Source organism: Xenopus tropicalis, chromosome 1 (genome assembly GCF_000004195.4).
Source record: "Xenopus tropicalis strain Nigerian chromosome 1, UCB_Xtro_10.0, whole genome shotgun sequence".
In the NCBI taxonomy this organism is placed as follows: Eukaryota; Metazoa; Chordata; class Amphibia; order Anura; family Pipidae; genus Xenopus; species Xenopus tropicalis.
Window position 1 is genome coordinate 107,782,861 of NC_030677.2, and position 16,173 is coordinate 107,799,033.

General features: G+C 37.1%; 1 protein-coding gene across 1 annotated transcript in view; it reads left to right on the plus strand.

The window, feature by feature from the left end:
* The window catches only part of ecpas (Ecm29 proteasome adaptor and scaffold), a 49,433-nt gene that overhangs the window by 8,158 nt on the left and 25,102 nt on the right, over nt 1–16,173 (plus strand). Inside the window, exons 4-22 of the mRNA XM_002936685.5 lie at nt 502–620; nt 1,730–1,879; nt 3,318–3,489; nt 3,956–4,095; nt 4,591–4,672; nt 5,297–5,416; nt 5,523–5,608; nt 7,676–7,754; nt 9,143–9,192; nt 9,790–9,856; nt 11,210–11,332; nt 11,692–11,795; nt 12,688–12,811; nt 12,931–13,011; nt 13,161–13,386; nt 14,179–14,270; nt 14,531–14,665; nt 15,110–15,266; nt 15,622–15,794. Of these exons, the coding sequence (XP_002936731.1) occupies nt 502–620; nt 1,730–1,879; nt 3,318–3,489; nt 3,956–4,095; nt 4,591–4,672; nt 5,297–5,416; nt 5,523–5,608; nt 7,676–7,754; nt 9,143–9,192; nt 9,790–9,856; nt 11,210–11,332; nt 11,692–11,795; nt 12,688–12,811; nt 12,931–13,011; nt 13,161–13,386; nt 14,179–14,270; nt 14,531–14,665; nt 15,110–15,266; nt 15,622–15,794 (2,280 nt within the window). The remainder of the gene's footprint in view (nt 1–501; nt 621–1,729; nt 1,880–3,317; nt 3,490–3,955; nt 4,096–4,590; nt 4,673–5,296; nt 5,417–5,522; nt 5,609–7,675; nt 7,755–9,142; nt 9,193–9,789; nt 9,857–11,209; nt 11,333–11,691; nt 11,796–12,687; nt 12,812–12,930; nt 13,012–13,160; nt 13,387–14,178; nt 14,271–14,530; nt 14,666–15,109; nt 15,267–15,621; nt 15,795–16,173) is intronic.

Below are 16,173 nucleotides of genomic sequence, written 5' to 3' on the forward strand. Positions count from 1 at the left end.
GGTAACAGTGCAAGAACTTTTAACACTTTTTCTGCCAACGACGTGGCAAAAAAAGGCGATCGTCACAGGACCGACATGACAGTCCCCTTGGCTTGTCATCACTAGAAACTCTCTGCAGCGGCGGCATGCTTTTTCTGCCAATGCCGTACGAGACACGTCGTTGGCAGATAAAGCCTTTTTTCTGCCACGTCGTATGCCATACATTGTTGGCAGAAAAAGTGTAAAAAATTTTTGCACTGTTACCAGTGCACATATTTGTTTGTCTATTTTGTTATGATCTCTCTATAGAAAAGTGATGAAGGACTAAAAGTTTACCAACTGAGAAGCCAGGTAAGGCCTGTTCTATAAGTGCATCATATTATATAAATAATTAAACATGATGGGTTTTCTTTATAAATAATGTGGAAACTGTACATAAATATTTTTTATAGAAACATTCAATTTCATTGTTTAATTCACCTTTTTCATTTAAGATAAAAAATACTGCTTTTCTGCTTACAGAATTTTACAATAATCTATATTAAAATGGGATACCCTCGACTACCCCTGGAAAAGCAGTGCGAATTGGCACAGAGTCTTCTCACAGCCATGGAAGGTAAACCGCAACCTCAGCAAGACAGGTAAAAAGTTCTCCTTGAGAAGCACATGATCAATTGCAGTTTTGCGGCCACCCCTTTAAATTTTTTTGGTATTGTAAAGTATTGGGAGGAAAACTTTTATTATTAAGCAATAATTTTGATGGGGAAGGTGCGTTGTTAAAATGTAACTGCATTGGTGAAAATTTTACTCTTCAGTTCTAATAAGGTACTGGCAATAAAATGGATGCGAACTGGAGTTTCTGCTATTAATTACAGGGTGACATTTCATAGGGGTTCTACTCTCTTATAATTTAAATTTAGTGCCAGAATTTCTGGGTAAACTGGTCACATTTAAGCTGGCAAGGTTGTTCTTTTGAAGCTAAGGGTAGATCACTGGCCAATTATACAGTGGACCAGATTGACCCAAATCTGGCATATATGTAATCACAATAGGAATCTTATTAATAGTGATGGGCAATTGATTAATTTAATTTGCCAGGCATGGATTTCTGCATTTCGCCTAAAACCTTTGCTCTCTGTCTTAGAGCACAGAAACATACAGCTGCCCCTTTGACAGTTTTGTATTAAAGAAGGGCAGAGGGTGAGGCACCTCCTCCTATCCCCTACCCAACCCCTAACTTGGATGTTCTTTAGACTTACAAGTTAAGGAGCAGCAGGTGGTAAATAAAGGGCTAGCTTACACCCCATCACACCTTGGTCTCCACCTTGCACTGGATTACTTTTAACAGCGGCAGGATGCAGATCACAGCCAAACCAGGGGTTAGAAGTTTTTGTGGAATGAGTGTTACCTTAGTGCATGTTTTTCTCCGGCCTGTAGCAAATAACTGCTAAAATCTCATTAAAAATTGGGTATCATCTAATATGTGTTTGTTCTCTTTGATTTTCTCTTGTTAGACACTGAAATGTCAGGGCATAACTTATTGTATACACAATATATTCATTCTGTTAAATGAGCTGGCACTACCATGTTGCATGACATTCTTCATAAAAATCTTAATATGTCCATTAAGATATGGGAATACCATCTAGTATAGAATCCTATTTAAACAATTCTTTATTTTTATTTTTCACTGATTTGCTCAATTCTCTGCAATTAGACTTCCTGTTAATAGATCGCCTTTTGTTTTCAGTTTAATACACCTTCTAATACCAACCCTCTATCACATGAAGTACCACACTGAAACCTCCAAGTCTACATCTCTGTTTAACCTTGCTGAGAAACCAAAGACAGTGCATTTACTTCTGGACTTTTTCTTGGATGTCCTTCTGATGCCTTATGGGTATGCAATTCTCAAAAATCTTATCCTATTATCACCACTCTGCCTTTTTTGGTGTAAAAGGAAAATATGCCTACAAATTCAGATTCATGATTTTTTTTTATCCAGTAGTAAGATGTTGTTGTCAGGACTTAAAAAAGCATTTACTGTATAATATAAAAAAAATATAGAAATCACGCATGCAGACATACATGTAAGTACAGAACCTAGCCATATATTTCATTAATAATACTTTAGCTTTAGGTATCATAACTTCTAAACCAATTTTAGGTGTAGGCTGAAAGTAGACCTTCTCAAAGAAAGGTCTGCCACCATTTGAATTTAACAGTTATTTTTGCTAAGACTCATAAAAGTACATTAGTCTATAGACTAGAGTTTTTTTTCCTTACGGTTTCACATTCTCTCTTCCATAAATTCTCTCTTCCATAATGTATTGTTATTATAAAAGTATAATTTAATATAGCAACCAGTCCATGGTTTGAATTACAGACTTGCAAATAAACAGAATAAAAAAATACATAAAAAGAAAGGAACAATACAAAATTGAAGCCTCATTTGACATCTATAAAGAGGCAGATGCTCACTACCCAGTTTGATGTTGCTCCCAGTGGCCTCAGAGTAGGTGCCCATTTTAAAATTTCTAGCTTGAAGACAAGTTTTAGGAACAGAGACACAGTTTTACCCCAAGCAGAGCCTCTTGCTGGCCAGCAGTCCACATGGGGCTACCAAACAGCCAATCACAGTCTTTATTTGGAATCCCCACAGAACTTCTTTCACATTTTTTCTCTGAGTGTGGGGATCCCTGCTATATGCCAGTTCCTAGGAATCCCCTACCAATTCTACTCAGCTCTATCACATCTCTTAAAAGACTTCAACAACCATTAATTGGAAATCTTCTGAAACCCCCACACTGGAGGAATGGATAAATGTGGTAAATATACATTTTGCCCTGTTTCATATAGCATACGGACAGTGAGTCTGCCCTAACAAATTTGAGAGTTTAAGAGGCTATGGCCTTAACATCCCGTTCAGTATCGTGCACCACAAAAATAGCTTTCTTTCCCTCCCCCTTTCATTCTTTTTTTGTTACTGGCATAGATGGACACATAGTTATTTTTGTTTTTCTGATAAATTTTCTTTGATTATATTTATTCTGTGATTGAGCTCTTTACTTCGCACATTGAATATTTTTCATTTTAGTTGTAGTAATTGCAATTCAAGATGTAAATATTCATGGTATACTCAAGTATTTTTGCTGCAAGTATATACCGTGAGGCAAAAATATGAGTTCTGTTTTCCTTTTTTTTTTTTGTTTATTCCTTATCTTTGTTATGCTTTTTTGAACTCAAAATTAACCAAAAACTATTGTTAAAAAAGAATAGGACATATTAGGATAATTCTTTTTAGGCTTGAGATAATCTGATTATATATTCTTTTGTAGTTTTGTGTTAAACGAACCTCAGAACCGCCAAAGTACGCCATCAGGACAAGGATCCGCCTCCCCAAGCGGCACAAGTGGAGTGGGGATCCCACAGCCTCCTCCTGGTTTGAGCTTTTATGCTGCAAAGCGTGTTGTTGGAGACAATCCCTGGACAGCTGAACAGTTGGAACAGGTTTGCATATTCTAATATTACTTCAATTATTTATATCATGTTATCATTTCCTGCAGCACTTTGCAGAGTAAAGGGAAATTTAATTAATATCTTGTTGTTACTGATACTTACTTGCTTACATTTTGGATTTCAGGGATGTCTTTAATGACAATATTAAGGGTCAGTCATGGTACCTGGAACGCAGGTTCGAGAGCTAAAATTGAATATGATTATTCGCAGTCAAATTCAAAAGCTGCTATGTCATATATGCTAAAGGCTACATGGTGTGCTTCAAGGAAAGATTTTCCTTTTTTGCTGCATTCCTTTTATTATAGCTTCACCTCCTTGATTTGTCTTGATAGCAATATATATTTTTAATAATTACTTATTGCTCCTTTTTTTATGTATATGTAAAAATATGTTGCTTTAGTAAATATCCTTCATTTTAGCACTTTCCTTTTACCCATTATTTTTCTTCTGTCTGCAGTGCAAGCTTGGAATTGTGAAATTTCTCGAAGCTGAGCAGGTTCCTGAGTTGGAAGTAGTCATTCATTTGGTTATTGCTTCTAGTGACACGAGACACAGCGTGGCTACTGCAGCAGACTTGGAGTTGAAAAGCAAGCAAAGGTCAGACTTATATCACAGATAAACGTAGAATTTTTAGTGCACTTATCAACCAGCCTTTTTAGCTATCAGATAAATGATCATGTATTCTTAGGCTAATGCCCCATGGAGAGATTAGTTGCCCACAATAATTCTCTGCTACCGTAAAAGTTGATTCATCGTAGGTGACTTACCCTTTCCTCTGGCAACAAAGTGAATCACTGGCGGAAAGGCATATGCATCGTTTTATTTTCTGACGTCCCAAAGTTGCCCGATTCAGTTTGTTGCCAGTGGAAAGGCATTTCAGAGATTAGTTGCCTGCAGTAGCAGAGATTTATTGCGGGTGATTTCTCTCTCCATGGGGCATTCCACTATATGGTTAACCAAACAGCATTTAACTTTAAATCTCGACTCTCGAGTTACTGGTTATCGGATGCCATATACATATATTATCCTTTATATAAGAATAAAAATATTTGTAAATAAATACATTATTAAAAATGTATTTTTATATTGCAGCTTAATTGACTGGAATGATCCTACCATTATAAGCAAGATGTACAAAGTGTATCTTGGAGACATACCACTTAAAACAAAGGAGGTAAGATGTTTTGTTTACATGGTGAAAAGCTGCTTTAAACTGGGCATACTCACATAGATCAGGTTGTTTGTCAAGGTTGTAGTGGATCTATGTCCAAATATAATGTCAATGGTTGGATTTTAACCCAACCTATGCAGACTACTCAACAGTCCTATGCAGTTCTTGTCTGATGGGGTTTTTAAACCTTCTGGCCAGTTTATTTTAATACTTTAATGCTGCTTATTGTCGTCATTAGCCTTATAACATGTACAGATCCTCTTGTTTAGCCTACACTGGCATTCCAGGGTTTCTAGGGTAACTCCCTCCATACCTGCATCTTGGAATAGAACATGCACATCATGCCTCCTTTTGTTACATGGTACGGTACTTAAAGCTTACTGGTACCCTTAGGCTTACCACGGGGGTCGCCCACCAAACATTTGCTGTACCCTGGAAATAGAGTATAGTAGGGCTGCATTGGTGGGGTCGTATCGACAAGCTCTGTTATATGGGATAGTGCTTTTGGCCTTCCCTTAAATTTTCCTTAAGCCCACTTTTTCTTTTTGTGCCAGCAGTAGATCTTTTTATGATAATGTTTCTGTCTGCATTACATCATTATATAGCACAATTAATTCTTCATTGTAGGGCAGTTTGTTAAAGCCTGAACTGAAACGAGATCCTGTCAGCACTCGGGTTAAGTTAAAGATTGTCCCCCATCTCCTGCGATCAAGGCTGGCTGCAGAGTTGTTTCCAGCTAATGTACAGGTATAATCTCTACTAATACTTTTTTTATTTGTCTGTCAGATAAGCGCTAAGAGCTGATGTTATTGCTCAAAACTTCTATTAATGAATCAATTTGATTTTGCTGCAGGTAGTGTATGATGGCCTGTTTGGGGGAAATACAAATGCCAAGTTAAGAACATTAGCTCTTCAATTTGTTCATCACATCTGTAGCACGTAAGTCATTTTGCTTATACTTCTGCCTTCATAACATTATTTTGCATTTAATAGCTGTCATTATGTAGAATATCTCCAAACCTATAGCAGTAACTGTTTTATGTAACTTGTGCAAATCTGATGGGACTGCAGTTGACTGTATGCTGTCATACTGTACATGGCAGCAACAGCTGCTACTTCTAGACTACTTTCTTTAATTATTTTTACAGGGAAGGTAATGTAAAATTGTGTATAAGTAATGTTTGCAAACACCACACTTTATTATCACATATTAAGCTGAGACCTAACTTTCAAAACTGATAAGTAATTGAGGCATTGTAAAAAAATCTAATAAATACTGATTTTCAACACACAGGCTCAATCAAATCATTGGTTATAGGTCTATTAAAGGGGTCCTGGGGTGTGATGCTGTGGGCTTCTATTAAAGGAGAAGGAAAGGCTAATAAAGAGTTAATCTCAAGCTGCAGGCATACCTTCAGTTGTCTCAATAGTGCCCTTAAGTCTCCCCATATTTCACCTGTTCAGATGATCAGAAGCCAATCAGGAAGAAAAAACGCTGAGCTGTGTAAAGAAAGTTCCCATAATGCCTCGCTCCTGCACAGACACCCAGACCAAGTGAACATGCTCAGTTAGTTAGACTATGAGGAAGCTTCCTGCTGATTGGCTCAGATCCACATTCCTAAGGGGGGGGAGGTGAGTTCTTAGCATTCTTGAGGGAGAGGGGAGAAAGAGAAAGCTTCGTGTCTCTGGCACATGAATTACAGACACAAAAAATCTTTTCACAGAGAAGTCAGTGCAGCGTTTCTGTGAGTGCTTATGGCTGTATTTACATAGACCTTTCTGATAAAGCTTACTTAGTTTTTACCTTTCTTTCTCCTTTAAGCAATAGTAGAATAAGACTGTGCTGTACCCTACATTTATTAAAGGCATATTTTTTCTTAAGAAATCAGGGGTGCTCCCACATCTGAAATATACTTGATAAAGTGAATAAACCATTCAAAGTTTGGGCACTGGGGCTGATATTTTACTAATTATATGGTTGCTAAAAGGATACATCATCAGAATTAAGTTTTTACTTCTAATGGAAAGAAGTGCTGTCCTAGGCATTTGAACCTCAGTGTGCCCCTGTCCCTAACCTGGTCAGCACAGACACAGAGGTTGAGATACTGCTCAGCTCTTTTTTACCATATAGTTACCTGAGGGCTGCCCACCTAAGGGTCTGTGCGAACGGCAGTGGCTTTGAGTGCCTATATGGCAAATACAGCCCTGACTTCTTATACTTTCATTAGGATTTCTCATATGTCCCATTGGGTTACATGGAGAACACACCGGTTAAGTTCCTTTCAGTAGGCAGCCGAGAACTTTGTAACAAAAGCTGACAACTAAGACTGTCCTTAGCATAACCCATCTTTATCTAAACCTAGGCTCTTGTCTGTTTACGACAGTGGCACAGATACATGGGCACATTTAGAAGCGCAAGTTTAAAGTGATTCTGTAGTTTGGAATCAAAACTTTTCAAAAATGTTCCCATACATATTTATAGAAATTCGTGGCTACTTTGGGGAGTGCCAAATTAGCCACATGTTCTAGTGCCTGGGCAATCTGTTGTGATAAATAGCACTGAAATCTACCAGCAAATGAACTGCCTCCAGTCTTGATCTAACAGTAATTCTATGATACAAATAGCAGTGAATCAGTTGCTAATGCCATTATCTTTGTGCAAGAAATGTTGGGGCACATACAGCAAATAAAGAGTGAGGGCCCATTTTGTGCATGCATGTGATGTAGGAATTTTTTTTCTCTAACTGGAAGACTGGCACTTTTAGACCACATCAGTTGGTTAAACAGTTTTTCTGTGATAAGTGCCCTTTAAATTTTTCAGAAATGGACATTTAAGTATTAAAAGGGACTGATTTAAATATATTTTGATTGTAAACCCTGTTGCAAATAGTGATTTAAAATTATATTTTTCCCAATTCCCAGTATTGTGGTTTGGGTCTGCAGCGGATATACATACTGTTAACTGTTCTCACGTTAGTTGTAGGAATTCATTATTTTTCTTTTCAGTTGTCCTGATGCTAAAATCAAACCCCTTGGTCCAATGTTACTCAATGGTCTCACCAAACTGATCAATGAATACAAAGAAGTAAGTTGTGATTTAAATGTACAGCACAACACAAGTATGGTTATGTTTTGTTACTACAAACAATGTTATGCACAATAAAAAGCTTGAATACCTCCATCTTTAATATGTTATTATATATTATAGATGAGTCGCAGCAGTTTTTAGTGTTGGATTTAGAAAATAATCTATTGTCAGGTTTCGCCAAAATATATGTTTTAATCTGGACGCCTACAGAATGCACTTGTTGCCTGTAGTTAAATGCATCTAATGCAATTTTATTTACTGATCAAGCCCCACGCATATGGCATATATCCTGTTTAAAAATTAAATTTATCATACTGTAATATTTGACTGTGGCAAGCATGCAACAATTCCACACAACAAAAAGGACAGAATTCTGTAATAAATCAATACACGTGACAGTGACATGAATGCAGGGGAATACAACACACCTCAAGGAAACTGTGTGCACAGAAAGTTAATTCTGTACCTACATCTGAAGAAAAGGGAGAATTTGGGCTTTCAAAACTCTTACTGGCTTGCAGCTGTTGTTTTTAGAAGTGGCTTACATTCCCAAGCAATGCCAACCTGATAGTGCCAATGTCTATGAAATGACTCCTACAGTCCTAATCTCTCTTAATCTATGCTCTTTTTTAAATGTTCTGCATACAACCCAAACATAACCATAACCATGGGAGTAGCTGTGCTGTGTAGCAGTACATTATATTTATACCTATACAAAGTCCTTTCATTTTTGGTTAGTGGCCTGTCATGACCTTGTTTGTGTGTATAGAAATAAAACTTTCAAGCGTGTCTGCGGTTTCATACTCTATCGCTTTAGAAAGCGGGTGCTCAAGTTGCATCAGGGCCTTGTCCCATTTTAGAGAAATTAGTCTACAGCTGATTGGAAATCTAAATATGTATATAAATATGTAAACAGAAAAAGACGTGTAAAATGTAATTGATACATTTATGGGCGATGTCGCACTGGGCACTTTAAAGTCCCAGACTTTATGGTGGGAAAGTTTCTTTCCTGTGGGCAGTAAAGCACTAGACAATACCCACCCCTTTACTTTCTGTTCATTCACTTCATGTAAAACATATTATGTGTGGCAATTCTAGCTAAACTCTCAAAAATGCCTCCTTCCGCAATTTTTTGGTGATTTACACATGTAATGTGTATTATATGAGGTGATTGAACGGAAAGTGAAGGGGCAGGTATTGTCAGGCACTTCTTCGTCCATTAGAGACCAGATTTCCCACCAGGCAACAAAGCTACCCGTGTGACATGCCCCATGGTACTGTTATTTATTTATTTATTTTTGGTGTTTTCCTGCATGCAGATTCTCAGTATTTGGTTATATTCTAAACTGAACTTTTTGCTAAACTGATTTCTTTACATTTTAAAGGATCCAAAATTAATGTCACTGGCATATTCTGCTGTTGGGAAGCTTTCTGGGTATGTGTATAATTTTTTTTTAAGCATGGTTAAGCAGACAGTATACAAAAAATTTATTTTTATAGTAATTGTCCATCACAGGAGGTAATGTCAAAATAAGCACATGTAAAGAGATCTTTCTTAATTAGAGAAAAATATTACCCTTGCTCAGTCTAGCTTTTCTGTCAGTTTGTCTTGTTTTATTTTTGTTTTACTTAAAAACCAATAATCTTTAGCAACAACCAGGGCCAGATTTACCATTTATACCATACTTGGCTAATCTGTGGTATTACCCCCTTTTAGAGTTGACCTGTGGCACAAACTCTGTCTTTTAAAGCAAAAAATAATAAAACCATGACAGCATAGTGTAACTGTATTGATATATTGATTCTTTAAAGATTAGGGTCAACATACCACTCCCCTTAAGGCCTTCTGAAGAGCACTTCCATTTAAATGATTGGTATGGACTAAATACATTGGTATTGTTGTTAAAATGTTATTTGAAGGCATATTCCCTGACTACATTGAGGGAGGAACACTTTCAAATGGCTGTGGTCCAGAAGACAGGAATCAACTATTTGCTGCCCTTCTTGATATGGCGTTTTTGTTTTATTCCAGTCGCATGCCACAGCTCTTCACAAAGGACCTTGCTCTAGTTCAGCAGTTTTTTGAAGCCATGCGAAAGGTAGGCATGTTTACCTTCATAATGCTAGTCACAGCTGTTTTGTTTATAAATGCTGCTTCTAGAGGCATCCATTTACTAAACTCTGTTAAACTTGTGTAGAACTCACAGCTGATTAAACCCGCAAATGTTTTAGTGAAAAAAATGAAGTGCCCTTGTTTAGCGGGGTACGCCTAGTTTGTCTTGCCATTAGTTATGCAAAGTGTGAACAAGTTGCAAGTCTTTCTTTTCCTAAACCTTACAAATTATTGCACCAATTCCCTAAATGCCTGTACAGAAGGAACACATTTTTGGTGATTCCATTCATTGAATTTTTATGTGTATATCTGTTGCAAGTAGTGATGACCGAATGTTTTCGCCAGGCATGAATTTGCAGCGAAATTTGCATTTCATTATTGGCGAATTGTTTTGCAAAGCTTCTGCAAAGTTTCACCATGAAAAATTTGGTGTTGTGTAAAAAAGGGTGTGGTCGTGTCTAAAGTTGCATGGTACCTGCAGAAATTTTTTGACATTTCATGAATTTTTTCGCAGTTTTGCAAAATCATAACAGCCACGGCTCTCTACATTCTATCATTGGTCTGCTGAAAAAGAAAGTATATATTATCAGGAGTTAAGTGTAGTTAATTAAGAACTTTTTTGAACCTCTCCACCATAAAATGTGGTGCTTGAATGGGATCCTCCTAAAAATTATGCTCAGTGTTGAAATATTTTTTGATTTTGCATGTTATATTACAGTACAAAATGGACCTGTTTAGCATCACTATCTTTTACCTTATCCTTAGATGCTACTCATTACTGGATATAATTAATGTTACCTGCCCTGCAGCCATTTCTGATATGTACTTAAACTGATACCTGCTGTTTTTTGTTGTCCCTTCCTCAAGTTTCTTGTGAATGCACTTAAATTAATTCTTCCTTTACTCTGATGATTTATTCATCCCCTGTATTGTATTCTCACAGTCCATGTAAAGTAATGCATGCATACGGTAACAAACACTTTTGGTTTTGACCATGTATTGGACTAGCAGAGCAACAGTTTCAAAAGTGACAGCAATGTTTCAACGAATACATTTTTTTCAAGTGGGTAATAAAAAAAAATATATATTTGTTTTAAAAATGTAAAATTACATGTCTTACTTATGCCCTCACACTGTAATCCAGGGTATTAGTCACCAAACAATTTCCCGCTGGCAGGGCCAGTCCATCTTGGCGAAAACCATATTATATCAAGCATATGCAACAAGAATATTTTTGTCATTTTGAGTTATTGTTCTGAAAATGTGTAAGCAATTGCATAGTAGATAATAAGCTAGGACTTCAGAAGACATTTTGAGACCTATTTATCTTTCTGTGCAGGAAGATACAGATGTCAGGCTTTCTATCCAGGAGGCCCTGTCCATGATGGTTGGGGCTTACACCAATTTAGAAGGTGCTCAGCTGACTCTCATGGAGGCACTTGTGGGTTCATATTTGGTTAAGGTAAGGGTGAATGTATTAACCAAAATAAATCTAATTTATGACTTTTTAAAACAATTACATCTGTGGTTTGAAATTTCATGCAGCTCAAGATGTACATACATGTAATTAGTTTTACATGTAATTACCTTCATGCAATGCAATTTGTAATAGAACACATTCACTGTTAGTCACTGTCTGTTTGACTGGTCTATGAACAATAAAAGAATCTCATATAAAGAGAATGGGGTCAGTTTTCTAGTGTGGCCGGTTTTTGCTGCTCGCCATTTTACATAGCCTGTTACATATGTAAAGTTTAACAAAATAGTCTAAAATAGCTGAGACAGTGGTATTGAATACTGTAGTTTTCTATTTCTTCTCAGCCAGAGGTCCAGGTACGACAAGTTGCAGTGAAGTTTGCAAGCAATGTTTTTGCTCCTGACCATATTCCATCAAGATACCTGCTTTTACTCTCAGCTGGAGACCCGTAAGAATTATTTGTTTATTAAATAGATATTATTCTTGTATAATGGAATTCCAATTGTGATGTTTGGGGACACACCTCTGTATCAGACTTCTGGTGTCCTTGAAACGTCACATTTGCATTAACAACGCAGGGTTAACCCCGCTTGCATGTGACCTTTTGTGCCGGTGTTTTTCTCCAAAAGCTTGCGGTTCAGAAGGTGCCATTTATCCACAATGTGCACCAGGTTTATCTTATATAAAGGCCAGACAGTGCTGGAGTTTCCTTTTTAAATCGGAGGAAACTAGAGTGGCCACAGGGCAAATGATGCAAACTCGCTGTGTCTAATTTACTAATACTTTAAACTGATCCTTTGTGTCATTGCTTTACACTGTGAGGCAAGTAAAACCATTTAAGCCTGGAAAAAACCATCATTGCTTATTAATGCAATCCAATAATTATATTAGTATTGATTGATTCACAGTGTCCTTTTTTTTTTACACTGTATTTTACGTGGGTTTAATGCATTTTGGCCATGTATGTGTGTGACTACTGCTGTTTAGGTATACAAAAACTTGAGCATACACTGACAGTGAAACAGTGCAGGAGCACAACTCAGAGGGTACTGTATTATATGTCTCCCTATACACCCTGTGCATTGGCCTTGCATGAGTCTTCAGAAGACTCTACTCTCCTGCATCCATCTTAGAAACAGGTATGTTTATAAGTACTTTTATAGCTAGACATCAGTTTATAACAAAATTGCAGTAGAAAGCCTAAAGTTATTATTTGTGTTTTGGCTTATCATAGTATATACCAAGGAGCTGCAGTACCAGTATAATTTTAAAGGAAGGTTACAGAAGGGACATTCAAGTAAATTTTTTATGGCTTTTAACCAGTTTGTTTTAAATTAAAGGCGAGAAGAGGTACATGGAGAAGCGCAAAGAGCTCTGCGATCATATGCCAGCAGCACTGATAAAGAAGCTCCTTCTCCAAAACTTCCCTCCTTCCCTGTTATGGTCAGCTACGTACTGGAAAAGGTTAGGAAATGTGTTTTACCGCAGTATAACATATGTATTAAAGACACAGTATCAGTGAATAATCTGGAGAATATATAATGATAATTTAGTAATATCATGTATATCATTTCTCTCATCAGGCTTCCAGTCGGATGAAAACACCTGTCAAATTTGTAACTGCAACTTCTGAGCTCCCATTTAACCCTGCTGCATTTCTAGAGGTAAAACCTATATTAACTAGGTATCCAGAGTATCAGTGCAAGTGTATTACTTTAGCAACAGTTTAAAAGGCTTGTGTATGGTTCCATACCCTTTTTATTTCCTTAATTCTTTTAGTTCTAAATCTCTATTCCATTTCTTTGTCTCTCAGATAATGCTGTACCTGAGAATGTGCCTTGCCCATAGTGCAGGAGTGACACCCACCAGCCAATCTATTGCAGACATGCAAGACCAGGCTCCAGTCCTGGGGCGCTACATAAGGGAGTTGATGTCCACAGACTTAACAGTATCCGATGAATCATCAAATGGAAATGAAGGCATGAACCCAGTGGAGATGTACATAAGCCTTTTGCAGCAATTGTTATCTGCTGTTGGAGGTTCGAATAAAAATGAAGTCTTACTTATTCTTAATGAAGCTGTTTTTTTTAATATAACCAAAAATCAAGATAAATCCGTTGTAGAAACTGAATCTTATTGTAACCTGATTAGCCTTCATATTAGCTGCTAGGTGCTCATAACTTATGGTGCAGTTTCCCTAAAAATGGCTCTAAAGCATATTGAGAGGTTGAGAGGAAGAATCCCTGGGAGTTTTCAGGCACCAGCAAATTATTCTTCTTAACACCTGGGCTGGTTCACCACTTGTTCAAAAAACATTTCCGCTGTGCTTTGCCCCACTATATTCTTTCATTCCCTATACAAGTGCAAGTGCAGTACAGAACTTTTTCACTGATTTTTGTAATATTAATGCACCCCCATTATGAGACTCTAAGAATACAAATTATGAGTAGAGGCCAAGACAGCCGGGCATCGTAGGCAACCCAGCTGGCCATCTTAACATCTGTTGTGATATGCAGATGAAGCCGGTAGACTTGTTCATTATTCACATGCATGTGACTAAGAATGGCTGTCTGCATTGGGAACAGCCTGCAAATGGTGGGATATTCTGCTTAGATGGGATATTCTGCTTAGATGGGATATTCTGCTTAGATGTGAACATCTGAGGCTCTAGGGGCTTCAGTTTAAAAATGGTCATTAAATCTTTGTAAAGAAAGGAACATTTAGCTGAACCACACATTCCTTTAATTCAGGAGGGAGTAGGGACATGGACAAGTAACTGAAGTTCAAATAGGAAAAATGCAATCCCTTTTTGATTTATTTTCACCATGCAGGTCTACAAGTAATGTACTGCCTCCTAGAGGTTATCTCAGTGTATCCACAGAAGCTGGCTGCCTCATTAAAAGATAAAACTGACTGGATAAAGGTACATGCAAGTTAAGATTGCTAAATTGAATAAAACTGGTGGATTTTTGGTGTCCAGACTTCAAGCATATGCATGGACAAGAACTGTTTACTGTATACAAACAGAAGAAATTAATGCATGTCACTAGCTCTTCTGCTCTTGGTTGTTTCTCTTGATATTATTAAGATACAATTATTATTATTATATCTTATATTTTCAATATTTCATATTGCCTTGATCAAACTGTAAAATATCAATACTTTGACTTGTTCATTTATTAGGGCCTAATGACTGCAAACAAGGAAGAGATGCGTGAGCTAGCTGCCCAACTTTATGCAGTGGTGGTATCCACAGTATCTGGATCAGAATTAAAGCCTAAACTGGAAAACTTGATAAAGATTGCAAAGGACAACCATGTAAGTATAGGGAGGTTTGAACTAAGTCTTTGTTCCTTCCATAGTACTTTCTGGTATTAGAATGATAGAGTTGCATACTTTAGACTAAATAATACTCTAGAAACACACACAGCCCTGTTTTATAGGGGTATAGTATTAGGTGAGTAAGTGTTTTATTTAGGGCTTCAGAGATTCACAATCCTATATAACAAACATCCTCTTACAGCAGTGATATAAATTATCAAGTTCTGTATGATTACAAGGGACATTTTATTATCACAATAGCGAAAATCTATTGCAAGTGACAAAAAGCCCCATGTGTCATTGCTCTTACGCATCCCTTCACTATTAAATCACCATATTTTTTTTTTTCAAACTGCATAATTTCATTGTTAAATTACACTTTGTAAACATATTAGATATGATAGAAATAGTTGTATATAATCTTATGTCCTAATGTTGCAGAATCCTGAAGCACAGCATGGGGCTTTGCTGGCGCTGGGCTACTTAATTGGAAGGTACCTTGAGAAGTTCCACAGGAATCCCGTTGAGTTGCACATGCGTGGACCCACATCTCTCTTTGAGCATGATAAAATTATCCAGGACTGTGCAGAAACCATAGGTAAACCTAATAACTATACAGGGCTCATGTACTTACTGAAGGCCAATGTGCCTGATGCATCAAAATGCATGCTATTGTGGTTGGGTTTTGACACGACTTGGATGCAGTGGCACACAAAACTTGATTAGGCTTCATATTTGGTGTTCAGTACCAAAATGTGCAAGCAGTGGGAAGTCTGTGTTAGTACCATCTTTGCGCTAGGGTTTCCCAGAATTAATTTCCTTAATTACACTGGATTCACTTGCAACTGCAAGTGCAGTTGTGGTTTTTAACTGATCCCTCACATGTTTAGTACTTTGTTTTGTACTTTGTGTCAGAAAATATATGATTGATATATTAATATTCTTTGTTTTAGGATTATTTTTGGATAATACATCCCCCCAGCTAGCAATAGCAGCTATCACTGCACTGGGGGAGATTGGAAGAAATGGGTCACTGCCTATTCCAGATGAAGGACCTGGATTTGCCAAGAAAACCCTTGTGGAAAATCTTCTGGCAAGAATTCCGTCTGGCAAGGAGACAAACAAGGTATGATTAACTCCAGTGTAGCCAAGATGTCTACACATCTAAGCGCTCCTATAATAAAATAGATTGCTAGGATATGACTACAGAAAACATACCCCAAGGCTGTGAGATGATGTAACCTTCTTAAATAAATTCAGCGAAAGTATAATAAAGGTGTTTGTTATTTCTGGTGCTAATTAAGAATATGAAGCCAGTTTCACTCTAGCTCTTCCTGTCACTTTCTGTCTCACAGAGCAATGGAGGATCTGATAAAACTAATTACCGTAATAATAAACTTCCCATTTTGAGTTGAGCTCATTCAGTTAGGATAATGTAGAACATGAACTTCGAAATGTAAATATGCATGTATTGTATTGTGTATTGTATTGTATGTATTTTTTTT